Consider the following 18,350-nt stretch of genomic DNA (forward strand, 5'->3'; position numbering starts at 1 on the left):
TGGAAATGGCTCCTTACTAAGCACTTTATTCTTTACATTCCACTTAATTAAAAAAAAACTCATATTTTATAATACCAAGAGACATTTTTACATAATTTAAAACAGAACTCCGCAAGATATAATAGTTCCCGTTCTCCTTGTCTGATCCAAGTATTTATTCATTGAAAAAGGTAAACATCAGTTTAGATATTTAATATTTTAAACCACACTAGATGACATAACAATGATGTTACTTTGCATAGCTTTGAAGGAGAGGTTAAATGCATAGTTAAGGTTATTACTCACTGAAGTCATTATCTAAATTCCATGTTTCTGATTGGTGTCTTTCTATGTTTGCAGTGTGCTGGCTAAAATGAATTATTTTGAATTGTCTAAGGCAGTCAACCTTAGATTCTTAGTGAGGATTGTTCAGTGAGAAAGAGAAAACTAAAACTGTACAGTCAGGGAAGGGCGCATGCTCTGTCAGGAGAAAAAAAGCAGCAGAGAATGCTGAGCTAGTTGCTACCTATCAGATGAAACTTCTATTATTTTACAATTAGAAGTGTGTAGTTAGGACCAGAAGATGAGCAAGATATTGATCAGAGAAACTTTGCTGCAATGCTCTGGAATTGAATGTTATCTCGTATGTTCATTGTAAAACACTTCAGGCATTCATTTTATTTAAGCAGAGAATTGTGCCATTTTCTTCATCTTGAACTCAGTGAAAATATGCTGTAGCACAAAACACTAAACACACTTCCCTGGTGACCACACATGACATTCAAATTTTGGATGTGAAAATTGCTGTTGCTTCAGATGTTAGTTTTAGATTTAATCCAATCACGGTAATGAGTCACTTTGGTATAGACTCCAGGCTTGTTTTCTTTTGCGCAGCCTATTCCCCAGCTTACAATTCCAACAACATACCAAATATTTCTGTTATGAGAAATAACCAGTGGTCCTCCAGAATCACCCTGAAAAAAAAGAAAATATATCATTTATATAAAACAGGAGAATCAATATGCATGAATATAATAGAAATGTCAAAGCTTGCTATACTATGGGGCACAATGAGAGGAACAATGGTATAGTCCAGTTATAAATGTGGATTCAATTTTAATGTCTGTGTTTTCTTATGTAATTTCCACAATATAATTTACATACACAAAAAGGGGTGAGGAGGCTGAGAGTATAGATATTTATTGACAATCAATAGTGGTGTATTTTCATAAAATAAAATTATTTACTATGTGAAAATTATTAAATCATCAAAATTATTCTTTTATCCTCCAAGAATTGTCTAGTTGTTGGACCTTGTTTCAAATGTTACTGGTAAAATTTGTAAAATATTTTATTACTTTATATAACAAAACTTATGGCCAGATGTAATAGAGATAATACAGGTCCTTGCCTATATTATTATATATTAGCACTGTACATGTTCCTCTAAGAACCACCAGAAATACTCCCTAAGCACAGATCCAAGAGTAAACTCTCACCACCATCAATAATAGCTTCAAAACTAAAACAAAATAACCAAATAGGCAAATTTTAAAATTGGTATTCTCCTTAAATGTTTAAAATTAATGTATTATATAATGAGATTATATTATTTAACTGGTTTATAGGCATGATTCATGAGGTAAATTTTATTATAGATAAGTTTATAAATACATTCTGCTTCCTAGAAGTATAACTAATATTCTATCTGAATATATGCCAATTGTAGTAATAGTTCAAAGACTTTTGTAATGATACTTGCCTATGGAGATACCTGCAATCCCATTTCACAATATTTTATATCTAGGAGAGATTAGATTGCTAACTAGTGATTTATGCCTCTGTCTTGAAGAAATAATTGTGTAGCTCCATTACTTAATTTTTTGTGTTTGCTTCCATTTGTTTAATCTATTCAGATTCCTAATTGCAACAGTGATGATTTTTTTATTTGCCATTATGGGCAATAATAGGATATGGGTGAGAAGTTTTCCATAATTTTTTCACTCTTCTTTTTTATACCCCCTCCTTCACATGTTCTTTGCTTAGCATCATGTGAAGCGACATTTATTCATGGTTAGTATGATATGCTTATTTTTTATGAGCCAGTTCTTACCTCACAGGCATCATGGTTTCCTGTTAGGAATCCAGCACATAACATTCCTGATGACACAGCACCACCATATACATCAACTTGATTACATTTATCATTACTTATAATTTTTAGTTCAACCTCTCGCAGAGAATTGGGGTAAAAACCTAAAGAAGAAGTAAATAGATGGACAGTTTTCACATTTTAGGATATGACCATTTGTTGTATCTTAGAAAAAATGAATCAGTGGTAAAATATGTCACTAAGTTGTAGTATTCTGTGTTTGATGACATGTCATAATTTAAGCTATAATTTTTGGTTCTGTTTCACTTCAGTTTTTGAAAATTTATTATATTATTCTTTTTTAAAACTAATATCTTTAGTTAAGCACCATGATTACAAACATGTTTGTTGTTAGGTACTTATACTATTCTTAAGCCATACAATAATCACTAAGGATAGTTAAAATTTTGAAAAATGGGAACTTGGGAAATAACTCAAAGGTCCATAGCACATGATTGATGTGGAAGTGCCAAGTTTAAGTCTAGCAACTCATGGTTCTTTGAGCACTGCTGAAATGGTCCTGAAGAGCAGTTACTCTATATTGAGACTATGTACAGAACCATCATGCCCACAGGATAGGGTTAATTACCAATGGGAGTGACCTCCATGATACTCTGAAGACTGCCTAGGAAACCCCCATATACTTATATTTTATATGAGAAGATCAAAAGTCACCTTTATTAATCCTGTCATGATTGCATAGTTAAGTAGAATATTTTGTATATCCTAAGATGTTTGGATTAAAATTAAATTAATATAAATAGTCATGATAGAATCTCATTTTAAATTCTGTTTTCAGTCAATGAAAACATAATAAATTATAGAGTTTAGGATAATATATATTTAAAATCCCCAAGGTCTCAGATCTGCATTTTACTGTTTCTAGGGATTGTTAATCAGGGTAAAAGACCCACAATATATTTTTCTGTAATGATTATTCTACTAAAAATAAATCCAACATTCCAATAGTCATTAAAGAGCATGGTCTTTCTTGGGCCAAAGATATAGTAAAGGGGTAAATATCTCTAGGGTATTTACTTCCCACAGCCAGCCCAGTTTGATCCCAATAACCACAGGAGTTATCTTTTAGTATAGAGTCAGAAGTAATCTTTGAGCACTGCTGGGAATATCCCCCAAACAAAAAATATATAAATAAAGACTTCACCTAATTATTTTTCTTTAAAGTGTCAACTATTTTGAATTAGAGAGATATGATGAGAAGCAGACACAAGGAGTGGGATGTGAGAACAATTTCTTTTTCCTAAAAACACTAGTTAAAATTCTCATGTGAAATATAATTTTCCATGTAACAAAATTAATGAAATTTTCATTGAGTATATTATAGGTTGAGATCAATATGAAGTGCATATTAAAAAAAAGAAAATTTTTGTAAAATATCAACTGAAAGGCTTGCTCTTTGAGTTCATGTTCTACCCTGAACACATATCTTGCTTGCTTGTCTCAATGTTTCTTTGCTTGCCCGTTTCCACACTGGAGAAGTCTGTGTTGTCACTCAAACATGTATTTATCCTTTTCTTTCTCCTAATATTTTTCTAAAAAAATTTCAATAAAAAATATTTTGTTTCACACATAACACACCCAACTAATAAATGTTCAGTAAAGTCTTTGTACTTAGCATGTACATAAATAAGGTGATGAATGCATAATAAAAATTTGAAGCAACACCACAAAGAGTGATGAGTGCAGTTAGAGAAATAACTACATTGAGAACTATGATAACAATGTGAATGAATGAGGGAAGTAGAAAGCCTGTCTAGACTACAGGTGCGGGTGAGCTGGGGAGGAGGGAGATTTGGGACATTGGTGATGGAAATGTTGCACTGGTGAAGGGGGGTGTTCTTTACATGACTGAAACCCAACCACAATCATGTTTGTAATCAAGGTGTTTAAATAAAGATATAAAAAATTAGTATAAAAATTTGAAGCAAGATTAAAAAATTCAAGTCTATCACCATACATAAAATATAGCTACATGTAAAAAGTTCAAGAAGAGGCAGAAGAACTGAAGACTCAGATCGGGATCTAAAGATCTATCTTTGCAGGTTTTTTCCTGCATTGTAGTAAATGTTTGGCTATTGATTTTTAATAAATTCTCCTCTTAAACTCTTTTCCATAAATAAGTGGATGAGATAGATCTATTTAATATTTTACAGCAAGAAGTTCACATAAATTATTTGCTGAAGGCTGTTTGTTCGTTCGTTTGTTTGTTTTTAAGAAAAGAAATAGAATATGTTGAAGAGCTGGAGTGGTGGTGCAAGCCATAAGGCATCTGCTTTGTGTGCACTTGTATGCACAGTTCGATCCCTCGTCATCCTATATGGTCCCCCAAGCCAGGACCGATTTCTGAGCACATAGCCTGGAGTAACCCCTGAGCGTCACCAGGTGTGGCCCCCTAACCAAAAACCAAAAATAATAATCATAATATGTTGAATGATAACAACCATTGGCATTTCTGTGGTGCATAGGTGCATAAAGAAACAAAACAATGACAAAGTCTTCCCTTTGATTACAAAACTCATTACCAAGTAGCGCTGGAAGGGAAGGAAAATGAAAAGATACATAGATTGGGTGGTGAGGAAAACGCAGTAAGAATGCCATAAGTATAATAAAGTTTAACATTATTGTAAACATGTGACCTAAACTATGATAAAATAATGATAAAAAGTTATATAAATTTTAAAACATAACCAAAATTGGCAAGAAACAAAAGACAACGGGAAAATAAAGGGTCAATTAGAAGTCACATGAAGACATGCCTGAGGTGGAGAGCCTCAGGCACTTTGGTGGTAATGATAAATATCAAAGCCATAAACGTTAACATTTTTGCAACTATAAAACACAAACTATCGAATTATTATAACAACACAAAAAATTTGAGGGAAAATAAAAGCCAAAAATGGCTAGATTTATATAGTTGAATGACAACATTATAGAATTTAATCATTAGTATGATTCATAAATAGTACAGTTATTATCATAGAATCTACATTTGAAAAGAACAAATAAAAAATTTTGGAAATTACTTTAATAATTTTTGAAAATAAATGTATAGCTCATTTTCAAAATAAACCATAAAAAGACAATATATAGAGACTGTAACCCTAGTACAGCCTATAGGGTGTTTGCCTTGCATACAGCTGACCTAATCTTAATCTCTGGCATTTCATATAGTCACCCAAGTGCATCAGGAATGAGTCCTGAGCACAGATCCAGGAGTAATTCTGAGGGCTTTGGGTGTGGCCCCAAAACCAAAAAAAAAAATAAATAAAAAAAGACAATATATGTAAACATGATGTAAAAGTAATTATAAAATTATCGTGGCCGGGCGGTGGCGCTAGAGGTAAGGTGCCTGCCTTGTCTGTGCTAGCCTTGGACAAACCGTGGTTCGATCCCCCTATGTTCCATATGGTCCCCCAAGCCAGGAGCGACTTCTGAGCGCATAGCCAGGAGTAACCCCTGAGCATCACTGGGTGTGGCCCAAAAATAAAAAAAAAATTATCATTAGACAATATGTCTGTTTTTTAACCTCTTCTTGCCAAATTTTTTTGGGTGGCCACAAAGTACTCAAGGTTCACTCCTGGCTTTGTGCTAAGGGATTCCACCTGGCAAGTGCTGGAAACTCTTTGGGTGCCTAGAATCGATCTGATTGGCTGCATCCAAGGCAAGCACCCTAATCTCTCTATACTATATCCCCAGCCCAGTTTTTGTCATATTTTTATGTGGCATCTCTATTTTTTAATCTTTTATTTAATTTATCTTTTCATTTGCAGCATTTTTATATTTGTTCAAGTAGAAACAAGTTACTAAGTATTTGCTTGGATGTTCTACTGAGATACTCACCATCTGGTGACAATGCTCCCCATCCAGTGACAAACACTTTATTTTCAGGCATGACTTCAAAATTAGTATCCGGGAGACAAACTCTGTGCACATTACTTGAAAATGTCACGGGGGTGGAGAGCTTCACCACAGCAATATCACCATCATGCTTATGAGGAGCATATTTTTCATGGAGGACAATTGACTGTACTTCTCTTCGCATTAGTGCAGGACTGAGAGTTGTTCCAAAACTAACTGTCCATACTCTTGGGTTTTTGTTTCTGGTCAGAGATGAAAGAGAAAAAATTGGCTATATTTTTTTGTTGATGTTGTTGTTTTAGGTTTTTGGTTGTGGTGCCATACTCGGCAGTGCTCATGGGTTACTCCTGGCTCTGTGTTCAGAAATTACTTCTGGCAGATTTGGGAGACCATGATGCCAGGGATCAAAACTGAATCTTGGGGCCCAGAGAGATAGCACAGTGGCGTTTGCCTTGCAAACAGCCGATCCAGGACCAAAGGTGGTTGGTTCGAATCCCGATGTCCCATATGGTCCCCCGTGCCTGCCAGGAGCTATTTCTGAGCAGACAGCCAGGAGTAACCCCTGAGCACCGCCGGGTGTGGCCCAAAAACCAAAACAAAAAACCTGAATCTTGGCTGCTTGTGCAAGGCAAGCTCCCTACCCTCTGTGATATCTCTCCAGTCCTGTAAATGGCTTGTTTCTAATCTGAAGTTTTCCAGAATTTTGAGTGAGCATAAACATGAGGGTGAGTAGGTGAAGGGTAAATTGATGAGGGTGATAGTTGAGTACACTTTTAGACACTGACCCATTTGATATTTCTCTCTCAGCAATGCCTTGTTTTATTTTTATTAAAAGCAAATGTTCCCAAATTAAGATATTTTACATAGTGCTCACTTCGGCAGCACATATACATACTAAAGTTGGAATGATACAGAGAAGATTAGCATGGCCCCTTTGCAAAGATGGCAACCAAATTCGTGAAGCATTCCATATTAAAAAATAAAAATATATTTACACCACTCTCTTAGAGGGAGAGGTTTTGTAATTTAAAGAAATGCTGTGTTATTGTCATTTTAATGTAGAAGTGATGCAGATTTGAAAGAAAATTTATAAGTAAAATTTAGTATATATATATACACACACACATTCACATATGCATTCCTATTTCTGAACAGGCTATAAATACCTGCATATCTATCTATCTATCTATCTATCTATCTATTATCTATCTATCTATCTACATTAAAGATATAAATACATCTATGTAAAAAGTGGTAGAATGAAGGAAGAAATAAAGATATAAAATTAGAGCTATATAAAATATAATATATTATATATGTATATATATATATATATATATATATATATATATATATATACGTTTTGGGGAAGGGTTTAGGCACAGCCAGAAATACTTGGTGATTATCCCTGACTTTATGCCCAGGGATCACTCCTGGTGGATTCAGGACACCATATGGGGTATTAGGAATCAAACACGACCAAATACAAGTAAATAATCTACTCATTGTACTATCACTACAGTTCCTGGGACCATATTTTTGTATGTTTGTTTGTTTGTTTGTTTTTGTGGTGGTGGTGGGGTAGTGGTAGTGGTGGGGCTATATTTTATATATTATTATTTTATCTTTCTTCTTTGTTGAAATCTTGTAGAAAATATTTTCCATTTCAAATCATTTTCACTAGGGGTCGGAGACATAGCATAGAGGTAGGGTATTTGTCTTGCATGCAGAAAGATGGTGGTTCGAATGCCGGCATCCCATATGGTATATGTTTCCTGAGCCTGCCAGGTGTGATTTCTGAGCATAGAGCCAGGAGTAACCCCTGAGCACTGCCAGTGTGACCCAAAAACGAAAAAAACAAACAAACAAAAAAAACAAACAAAAAAACCCCAGATAGTTGTTACTAAAATTACCATATATGTTTAATATCTCATATAAAATATATATGTCACATGAAGTCTCATGTAAAATGTTAAAAACACGTAAAGGTCTACATATGGAATATTATTTAAGATAATTATGTACAGATTTGTGAGTTGAACTATTATTAAACAGAGACTTTTAAAAAATACACAATATATTTCAAGAAAATTTGAGTATGTTTAAATTCTGACAGTGTAGATATGCTTTTTTAGATAATCATGAATGCTTGTGGGAAGCCTAAGATAATTATGGAAAAAGGGCTGAATTGCAAGAAGGAAAAAAAGAGAAAAAAAGAGATGAAATTGGTGATTTTATTGGTGGAAAGTGGTTTGTAGATGGATGACTCACATGTCAAAACAGTGAGCAGCAGTGAGGAGCCACTTTTCACTAATCAAAGATGCTCCACAGAAATGAGTGCCATCTATTTGCAGGCTGGCTTGCCATGGCCAATCAGCTTTCTTTGAAATTTTACCATCAGCAATCCTATCCATGGATGGAAGCTCCTTTCCTAAGCCACAACCTGTTTGAAGAAAATCAGGTGGTTATTTCCAGTACCATAGGTATGTTGACATGCTTAATACATAAAGATGGAATGTTTATGGGTTTACCCTGTCATAAAAAAATCAGTCAAATTATATAGTAGGATAATGATTATACACATTAAAATTATCATTTATTTAATACTTCCCTTGGTATATTATAATTTACTTTTGGTGTTTTTTGTTTTTGTTTATTTATTTTTTGGTTTTGGGGCCACACCCGGTGACACTCAGGGGTTACTCTTGGCTATGCCCTCAGAGGTCACTCTTGGCTTGGGGGACCATATGAGATGCTGGGTATTAAACCAAGGTCCATCCTAGGTTAGCACGTTCAAGGCAAATGCCCTACTGCTTGCACTACGGCTCTGGCCCCAATAGTGGATATCATTTTAATAAAGTTTTTATTTTAGTAAGTAATGAAATGAAAGGAATAAAATGAAATTAAAGAATTGGTAAGGGCCGGAGAGATAGCATGGAGGTAAGGCGTTTGCCTTTCATGCAGAAGGATGGTCGTTCGAATCCTGGCACCCCATATGGTCCCCTGTGCCTGCCAGGGGCGATTTCAGAACACAGAGCCAGGAGTAACCCCTGAGCGCTGCCGGGTGTGAGAAAAAAATAAAAAAATGAATTGGTAAAATAATATAATTCTTTAGGATATTTTTTCTGGAAGAAATACAAAGCATGCCTATAAAATTTTTTTCCCAATTTTTAGTCATTATTTTCTCTTTTGGATAATGTTAAGTAATATATTCATAGTTTTGTAAAATAGTAAAGATGAATACAGAAATACTCTGAAATTGTCATGAAGTTTTTACTTGGTTTATAAACATTTTGATAATATTTTTTTAAACTTACCACTGTTCAAAATGTGCTCTGCTTGTACTTCACTCACATCTGAAAAAAAAAACAGTCATTTTTAGTGGACATTTATAGTGTAAAATGTCATTTCATATACATGTTTTACATATTTAGGGTAATCTTAACTACTTGGGAAATTTTTAATTTAAAGATAATATAATAAAATCATATAAAGAAAACCCAAGGCCTAGAATAAATTAAATTCTGAGTATATGTTAGTTCTGAGAAAATTATGTTTCATGATATAAGTTCTTTGGCATGGAGAAAATAATTTGCCACTGAAGAGAATTTATCTAATTAGATAATTATGCCATATCAATCAGTTAAACTATTGGTAAAACAGTACATAAAGCCTCCTTACATTTAAATTGTTCATATTTTTGGAAACTTTCTGTCTGTGCTCTTTTATACAGTAGTGCTATGTTTATGATAAAAATTCAAAGTTGCAAAACTTCATTGATATTTGGCACCCCACATTTGTTACCAGTACAACAAAAATTTATTAGCATACTAAAAATTATAAAATGTTAGTTTATTTTCTCAGTGAAGTCAGAGAACATATTATAAATCTCAAAATTGTATAAATTATTTATTATGCTTTCTAGTAAAATAATTAGTTTCTACCTACATTTTGATAAGATTAAAGCTAATAAACATATTATATTAATATCTATAGATGATGTTGGGTTTCGGTATACATGGAGAGTAATGATTCTTTCATTCAAGTCAGAATTTAAATAGGAAAATTTATTTCAGTATTAGAAAAATATGCTGGGAGAGTTAATAAATAACTTAAAATACTATTTTTCCTATGATAGAGACTTGTCTGATCTATAATTAACACTCATATCCTATCTGACTTGGTCCTTAATTATGTCTTTGGTATATTTACTCTTGGTCTTCTTAGTGGCTACGTTGGCCTTCCTCTTCCTTAAATATGTCTGACAATATGTTTCTACCTTTGCTTTAGTTGCTCTTTTTACCAGGAATACTCATTTCTTGACTTTATATGGCTGATTTTCCATTGTCATTAATATTTCATATTAAAAAATATGAACATTGCCAGGTAGAGCTCTGGAGACCAATGAAGCTCAATAGGATGGTTTGAATAATACCTAGATTGAATATCCTGACTACAGAGGTTATTTGGTTCCTGGTTTGACCTGATTTCACACTGGCCAATGGTCCCTATTATAAATTAAATAAGAGAACAGGAGATTTCACTCTCATTGAAGATTAAATGATCTTCAGAGTCTCTTCTTTAGGAAACATTTCCTGGAGATGAATGTCTCAAAGATTTAGAATGAATATATGACCTGAAAATTAATCATCGGCTAGCCCCTAGCCCTTGGCTCAAGATGTAAAACACCAAGACCAAATGAAGATTAGCAGCCCAAATCTTTCATTGAATCCCCCTGATGGCAATTCAGCATGAGCATGAGATTCTGAATAAGAAAAACCACCAGATTAAAATACATTGGCTAATTGGCTCTTAATCTTCCTAGGTCAACTCATCTTTGAAAAACCCTATTGGACCTTATTCCCTAGGTAATTCCATTTTGTAATTTCCCATACTTGTTGGCCCTCCATTCTGGGGTTACCCACATCCAAATTAGGATGTGTAAGGTTTGTCCATTTACTTAAAGCACTATGTTATGAAGTTATCCACACAATCACAACTCTGTAGATGAGAAGATAATGATAATGGTAAATTCTAGCAAGAGAAGAAAATGTTAGTTCTTACCTCTAAGATAAGGTAATGAAGTATTTATCTTCAAGAAGCTTTCATTTAATTCAAAATTCTGATGCAAAATATTATTAACTTGACTTTTTATTGCATTTGCATTACGAGAAACAAAGCGAAATTTTAGCAATACATCTGCTTTCAAGTCATCATTACTTGACCTGAAAAACAAAAACACTAGAGTAAATATGCGAGGTTATATGTAAATTGATCATCATTTTATGCATTTATTAAATATTCGACAACTCTATAGAAAAATGCAGCCAAGATATTTTCTGTAATTTACTGTCATGTATTGTTTCCCTTATTTTTCAATATTTATTTAAGGTTTATAATATCTGGCTATTGCTAAAGAAGATAAAATTTAAGAGGAGCAGTTTGTGATTGTAAGAGTATTTTTTTCTTTTTAGGGCCACACCAGATGGCTCTCAGGAGTTCAAGGGTTACTTCTGGCTCTGAGCTCAGAAATAGCTTCTGACAGGTTTGGGGACTATATGAAATGCTGGGATCGAACACAGGTCTGTCCCAGGTCGGTCGTGTGCAAGGCAAACACCCTACCACTGTGCTATTGCTTTGGCCTTGATTGTAAGAATCTTTAACTGAAATGCAATAGTTTTTCCAAAAACAATTATAAATACTCAAGTTAAACTCTTTTCAAATTGAGGTCTGGAGCAATAGTACAGCAAATAGGGCATCTGCTTTGCCTACATAAAGCTGACCTGGTATATCTTCAACATTTCCTAAGAGCCACCAAAACTGCCAGGAGTCTGGCTGCAGAGCCAGGAATCACACCTGAGTATGGCCAGGCATGACCTCAAATCAAAACTAAAACCAAACAAACTCTAAGTTTAAAAGATAGCTCAGTTGTCAGTAAAATAAGCACCAACCAAATTTGCACTCCTGTACCACATGGACTTCAGAAATCCCTGGGCGTAACTGCAGACTGTTCTGCCAGGTCTTGATGAACAGAGTTTAAGCAGCTCCACACGCGCTGGCCCTTGTATTTGAACTGCCTAGTAGAATTAACTGAGCATCAGTGGCAGTGTACCTCAGATTCACTGAGCACTACCTGGGAGTCCCTCCAAAGAGAAACTATAGAAGTGACAATCACTTTATAAAGGAGAAATACTAATTAAATGTTACAGTATTGTTGGGTTTGCTGTTGAATTATGTAAGACTTTTACGTTCTATTTACTGGTTAATAATATAATAACATAATGTTGAGTTTTAATTATGAAAATTAATTAGTTGTTATTACCTAAGGTTGAAAGCATGAGCACTGGTGTATAGATGACTTAAATCGGAACTTTTAAATACATTATTCACCTGAGAAAAGAGAAACAAAACAATAGCATAGAATCTATTATATATATATTTTAGACATTTTAATATACCACAAAAATGCTTATTTAAAACGTGCAGTTATACAAACATTTATTTCTAAGCTTCTTTGTAGTTGTCAGTTTATACCAGGCACAAATCCAGGATATAGTTTCAAGTAGAACACTTGTCTACCATGTACAAGGTCCTGAATTTATTCCCAGGTACCATATGGCCCTAGTGGTGGAACCATGAGGGTGAACTTGGTGGTCTCTGAACATCACCAGGCTCAACAATGAACCATAGACCCAAGTTACCAGACAGCATTACCTAAGTACATTTGTCTGACATTTGTAAAAGATATGCAAAAAGGTGTCAGAGAGCTAGTACTGGAGTTACAATGTATGTCTTGCATGCTCCTAACCCCAGTTCCACCTCCAGTATAATATTATATGTAACATTGCCAGTGTATAACTCTAAAGGCCCCTATGTGTCACTAAATATCTGAGTACCTCCAATATGAGATAACATATCCTCAGGTCTTCATATTGATCCAGCAGCCCTATCAAGCAAGAATCATTAGATGTGACCCCTGGATCTCTTGAGCAATTGTTGGTAAGATCACTCATTATATATGTGTGTGCGTGTGTGTGTGATATTATATATCTATATATTACACAGAATTGGAGATATACACAATATTTAAAATGTGATAATAGTGAATTTATACAGTATTACTTAAGATTAGTTATAATTTTCACAAATTATTAAGTTACTAAGACTCAGAATTTTAGGCTTTAGTAAAATTTTTTAAGCTAAGCTTTTATCCAGTGGCATATACAAAAGGAATGAATTTCACATTTATTTTTATTTTATAAATGAAATCATTAATCAAGATGAATGCACAGAAATTACTTAGGATAACATGAAATTACATATGTAATTTGAGTATCATTTTAGACTTCCTGTAGCGGGTAATTTCTCTGTGGTATAAATTCCTAGAAGAAATTAGTTATTACTAAAGCCACTCCTTGCTACAGAAACTGTGGTTTCATAAGCCTTTTTATTATCATTGACTCATCAAGCTAGCTTCACAGGAATAAAAAAACTGATCACAGGCCAAACTTTAAGTGAGAATACCTCTTAATTAGTTCCACAAATAAGGGAATAACTACCAAATTGTAAAGATGAGTAATAGGGGACAAGTGCTTCTTCCATTAATCTGACTGAACTTATGAAATTTTTTTTTTTTAATTTAAAGTACGGAATATTTTTTTAATTATGTTGTTGCACTTTATTATTAAATATCAATAGTTAGGTAAAACAAACTATTTTTCCTTTCTAATTCACACTTTGAAGGAAATGAGCTTTAAAAGACATAGTTTTATTTATACATACACATTTATATGATAAACTTAGTGTATAATGTTTTGTAAAGAATTACAAACTGAAAGTAACGAAAATGAAATTATTAAAATAGTTTCAAAATCAATATACAAAACTTCATTTTGGTCATAGGTACTTCAATATTTCCCATATATAATCATGCATTTATAGATGTACTTATAGATATATTTGTACATATATAATAAAAGTTATTATAAAATTTCTTCTTGCCTCTATCAGTTTTATGTTTATTTTTCTTTAAATCAGTTTGTAAACCATGAATTTCCATGGTAAATGATTAACATTTAAATTATTAAATGTCTCTTGAAGTAATTTAAGTACTGGCTTTAATAGTCTAGTTAGAACCCTTATTCATTAAATAACTGGAGTCATTCAGGATGGCAAATTAGGCAACTGTTTGTGTGTATAACTTATATTTTCAAAATAGTATTCAAATTTTGTAAAATTTTTTGAAAATTTCAAAAAAAGAAAAATGTGCCAGAAATTTTTCAATAATTTTACTTTGAGTGTCCATAATAAAGTTATTTTTGACTGGATCCACATATATTTAAGGATATATTTTTATAACTGAGTTTTGTATTACAATAAAATTTTTGAGCAGTTGTAGATGAACAGTATCACCATCAATGTCAATATGTTTTGTTTATTTGTTTATTCGTTTGTTCATTTTTAGTTTTTGGTCTGCACCAGTGGCACTCGGGTCTATCTCCTGGCTGTGCACTCAGAAATTACTCCTGGCAGTTCTTGGAGGATGCTGTGGATAGAACTGGGTTAGCCTCATGCAAGGCAAATGCCCTACCTGCTATTCTATTGATCCAGCCCTGCCAATAATATTTATCTTCTGGTATTTTATAGAAAAGATTTGTTAAGTCCTGGTTTAAATTACTGAAATTTTCTTATGTTTTACCAACTTCAATATTAGAACATCAATATTAATTAAATATTTGTCTCTAACTCCTTGAGGAGCATATTTTTGTCGATGTGTTTGGTAAATTGTATGTGCAACTTTGCTTTGTCTAGATGATTAAATAATGATTAATTTACATATAATATTAATAAAAGCTTTTTACTCAAAATACTTATTTTTTATGTTTTATTATTAATTTCAAATGCATTTGTCCTTTGTCCAATGTAGTTTTCCAATTCTTAAAATATATTAGTTAAAGGATATGTAGCTAAATTTATCCAAAATAACCTGCATTTTCCCTGGAAACCATAACACAGAAATAATTTGTTATCTTCTCTATTTTTTAGGATAGATATATATGTGTACTCTTCTCTTATTTTTTATCTCATATTTACAATCATATTGCTAAGGTGAAATAATTCCAGTAAAGTTTAATCTTACCTCATCATTGATTTTTTGTTCTAGGTCATCCCTAGTTTTTGAATGTTCTAATAAATAATCAGAATTATATTCAATACTGGGGATGCGAAAAGAAGTTTCATAATAGTGAGACTTCTGATCTGAAAGACAGAAAAAAGTCTTTTTAATTTATTTGAATTGTAAGATATTTAGACTTAAATTCAAAATTTTATAATTAGTGAACTTCTAGAAATTAAAGTGCCGTAGCTGTATCCAATCCCTCCCTAAATCATTTTTGAAGATTCCATATTCACAGTTTGATGGGGGTAGTTGTGTTTTGTCACAAATATATATGTCAGTGATAAATCATAAATTTAATATTTCTATTCATAGAAACTAACATTTCTCATACAGTATCTTCAAACTTAGATTTTTTTAAAATTGTTTTTGGGGTCACACCTGGTGCTACTCAAGTGTTACTCCTGCTTCAGAGTTCAGGTATTACTTGTGGACCATATGAGACACGAGGATCGAACCCAGGTAAATTGGGTTTCAGGCAAGAACCTTTTCACTGTACAATTTCTCTGACCCCAAATTTAGAATTTCTATTAAACTTACATTCTGCTTTCAGTAAGATCAATTAATTATTAAACCATAAAAGCATATAGAATATAAATTTATTTCATTGTTCAAGATATAGTAACAGTTTTTATCTAAATAAAATTATAAAATCTTGAAGTGGTTTGTAAAAAAGATGATCATTTCTGAATTGGATATATACTATATAAATACCATAAAAACAAATGATATACATTGTGGAAATTAATGTCACAACAGAAATTGGTCTAAACGACATTATACAATATTAAGAGTTTGAAAGCAATATAGCAATTTCAAATTTTCGAAACATAATGATATAGTTACTTACCAAATACTAAAAAATAAACGAGGAGACCAATAATTATTGCCAAAACCAACACAACTGCTGAAACAATTAGAGCTATCATCCATGGTTTTAATGATTTTGTTCTTCGTATTGCTGGCCTTTGAGAGAGAGAGGGGGAAGGAGTTATATATTAAGAGTAAATAGAATCTGGGCTGAAGAAATAGAAGGTAGGAAGGGCACTTGCCTTGCATGAGACTGATCCAGCTGCAAACCCAGATACCAGTGGTTCAAATATCAGAAAAAAGTAGACACTAGAATTTATATTTTCTATATATATAATAAAGTTTTATTCATGGTTAGTTAAGGTTGGCTTTGGTATCAGTTGACTACTTTTTGTGAAAAATATCAAAAACTGTCAATAAAAATACAATTAAAATTTTACTTTATATTTTCTAAAAGGTAATCATTATTTTGAAATTTACTATTGTTTTACATACTTCCTGAACCATTATACTAAGTTTTTAGATATATTTTTATTTGTAAACAAGTTAAGAGCATAATTTGTCTCATATTTTTCAAACCACTATTTTTCCGAAGGAATGTGGTCACATGGGTCACTCCTGTCATTCCAGCATCAAAAGAGGCTCAGAATAATCATGTAACTTCAAAGTATGAATTTTGGAAACTAGAACTAAGGATTAGATTACTGGGTATCTTTTATATTTCTGTACTTAAATACCTATTCGTCATTCAAAAATTAAGTAATTTTATTATATTTACAAACAATTAAAAAGGGCAGGTTGAGGAAAATAGATGATTATTATGTTGGGTGAATAATAAGTAATAACAAATAGAGATCATTAATATAAGTAGATAAATAAATAATAATGACTCAGTGTTTTGAAACCAGGAAACCATAAGCTGAGATAAATACGTAAATACATTTTATGTTGTTATAATAAAGCTATGTTTTTATAGATAAGACCTTATTTGTGTAAAGAACTAATTTAAAAGAAATATTAAGTTATTAACAGTATGAATTGTGTAAAAATGGCAAAACAAATTCAAATGGAATTTAAGTTTCTAGTCTTGGGAATATATTGGTTAGAAATGAAAAATGGAAATGTGACAAAAGTTTTATTCCCATCCTAGTGTGAGGTAAGTACTCTAGAAAACAAATCAGAATACTTGGAGAGCTGAGGTAGGCTAGAATAAAACAACCGGGAACATGATTCAGAAATTTACGGGTACTGAAGAGAAGTAATTATCTTCCCAATCACTGTAGCTGCTTGAGATAATGTGGAAAGTAAACTACAGCTAAATAGGTGAGGATAATTAATGTGTACTATTTTCATCAATGATCTGGAAAGAGTAATGATATGTTTACATCCTTAATCTGGACAAATAAAAGAAGGCATTTCCTCATATCGGAGCCATCAAACTGTTACAGCTATCTAAAATACCACTCGTTCTAAGTTGTGTGTTTTTGAAAGAATATAGTTATTATAATTTTTTATATTTTGCTTGGCAGCCAGACAAATGTGTCATAATCATCATACTTTTTAAAATTTATTTTTGGGCCACACCTAGCGGTGCTTGGGTTACTCCTGGCTCTGCACTCAGAAGTCGCTCCTGGCTGACTTGGAGGACCATATGGGACGCTGGGGATTGAACTCAGGTATGTAACAGGTCAATCACTTGCAAGGCAAAAGCCTTACCACTGTGCTGTGACTCCAGGTCCAATCATCATACTTTGAAGTGAGAAGAGTTGAGTTCTTGAGTGGGAGAAATGGTGAATCAAGAAGGGCATTTGTCTTGCATGTAATTGACCAGTCCCAGGCATGATTCCTGAAACCCACCAGAAGTGATCAGGAGCACAGTGCCAGTAATAAATCCTGAGCACAGCAGAATGTGCCTCCCAAACCAGAAGAACAATAAGAAAAATAAGAGCTGAGATTTATCTTAGACACATGAGTATATTTATCACCTAAGTTAATTAAAGGTAATGGGCAACCATAAACTCATTCAGTAAACATTAACTGTATTTCTTCTATGTGACAATTTTTTCCTGTTTCTGATTGACAGATAATAATCAAGACATACTCTACCTTCAAGAATGTGAAATCTAGAATAAATTTATTTACTATAACAAAAGGAATACCATTATAAGATTTGTCTAATATGTTATTAAGTGGGATACTTGTTCAAAGGAGAACAAGAGCTTGAAGAACAAGCAAAGTTTAAGGATTTTTTTATGTTCTACTTGAAGAAACAGCTCATCTATGAAAGTAAACTTAATTAGTTAATGTATTCATTAGTTTAGTTCATCTAGTATAAAATAAACAAAATGAACAAGA

At 32.8% G+C, this 18,350-nt stretch overlaps 1 protein-coding gene and 1 non-coding gene across 2 annotated transcripts; one reads left to right on the forward strand and one right to left on the reverse strand.

The window, feature by feature from the left end:
- Nucleotides 1-791: 791 nt before the first annotated feature.
- LOC126032158 (transmembrane protease serine 11G-like) lies at nucleotides 792-16,118 on the reverse strand. Its single transcript, XM_049789852.1, has 7 exons — nucleotides 16,036-16,118; nucleotides 11,075-11,235; nucleotides 9,328-9,366; nucleotides 8,282-8,453; nucleotides 5,993-6,252; nucleotides 2,093-2,235; nucleotides 792-953 (listed from the first exon to the last, which is right to left on the reverse strand). Exons 1-7 carry the CDS (start codon nucleotides 16,116-16,118, stop codon nucleotides 792-794), a joined length of 1,020 nt encoding a protein of 339 aa, XP_049645809.1.
- Nucleotides 6,877-6,987, forward strand: LOC126033167 (U6 spliceosomal RNA). Its single transcript, XR_007504313.1, has one exon. It is a non-coding gene; the product is annotated as a U6 spliceosomal RNA (small nuclear RNA).
- Nucleotides 16,119-18,350: the final 2,232 nt, after the last annotated feature.

This window comes from Suncus etruscus, chromosome 16 (assembly GCF_024139225.1).
Source record: "Suncus etruscus isolate mSunEtr1 chromosome 16, mSunEtr1.pri.cur, whole genome shotgun sequence".
NCBI lineage: Eukaryota > Metazoa > Chordata > Mammalia > Eulipotyphla > Soricidae > Suncus > Suncus etruscus.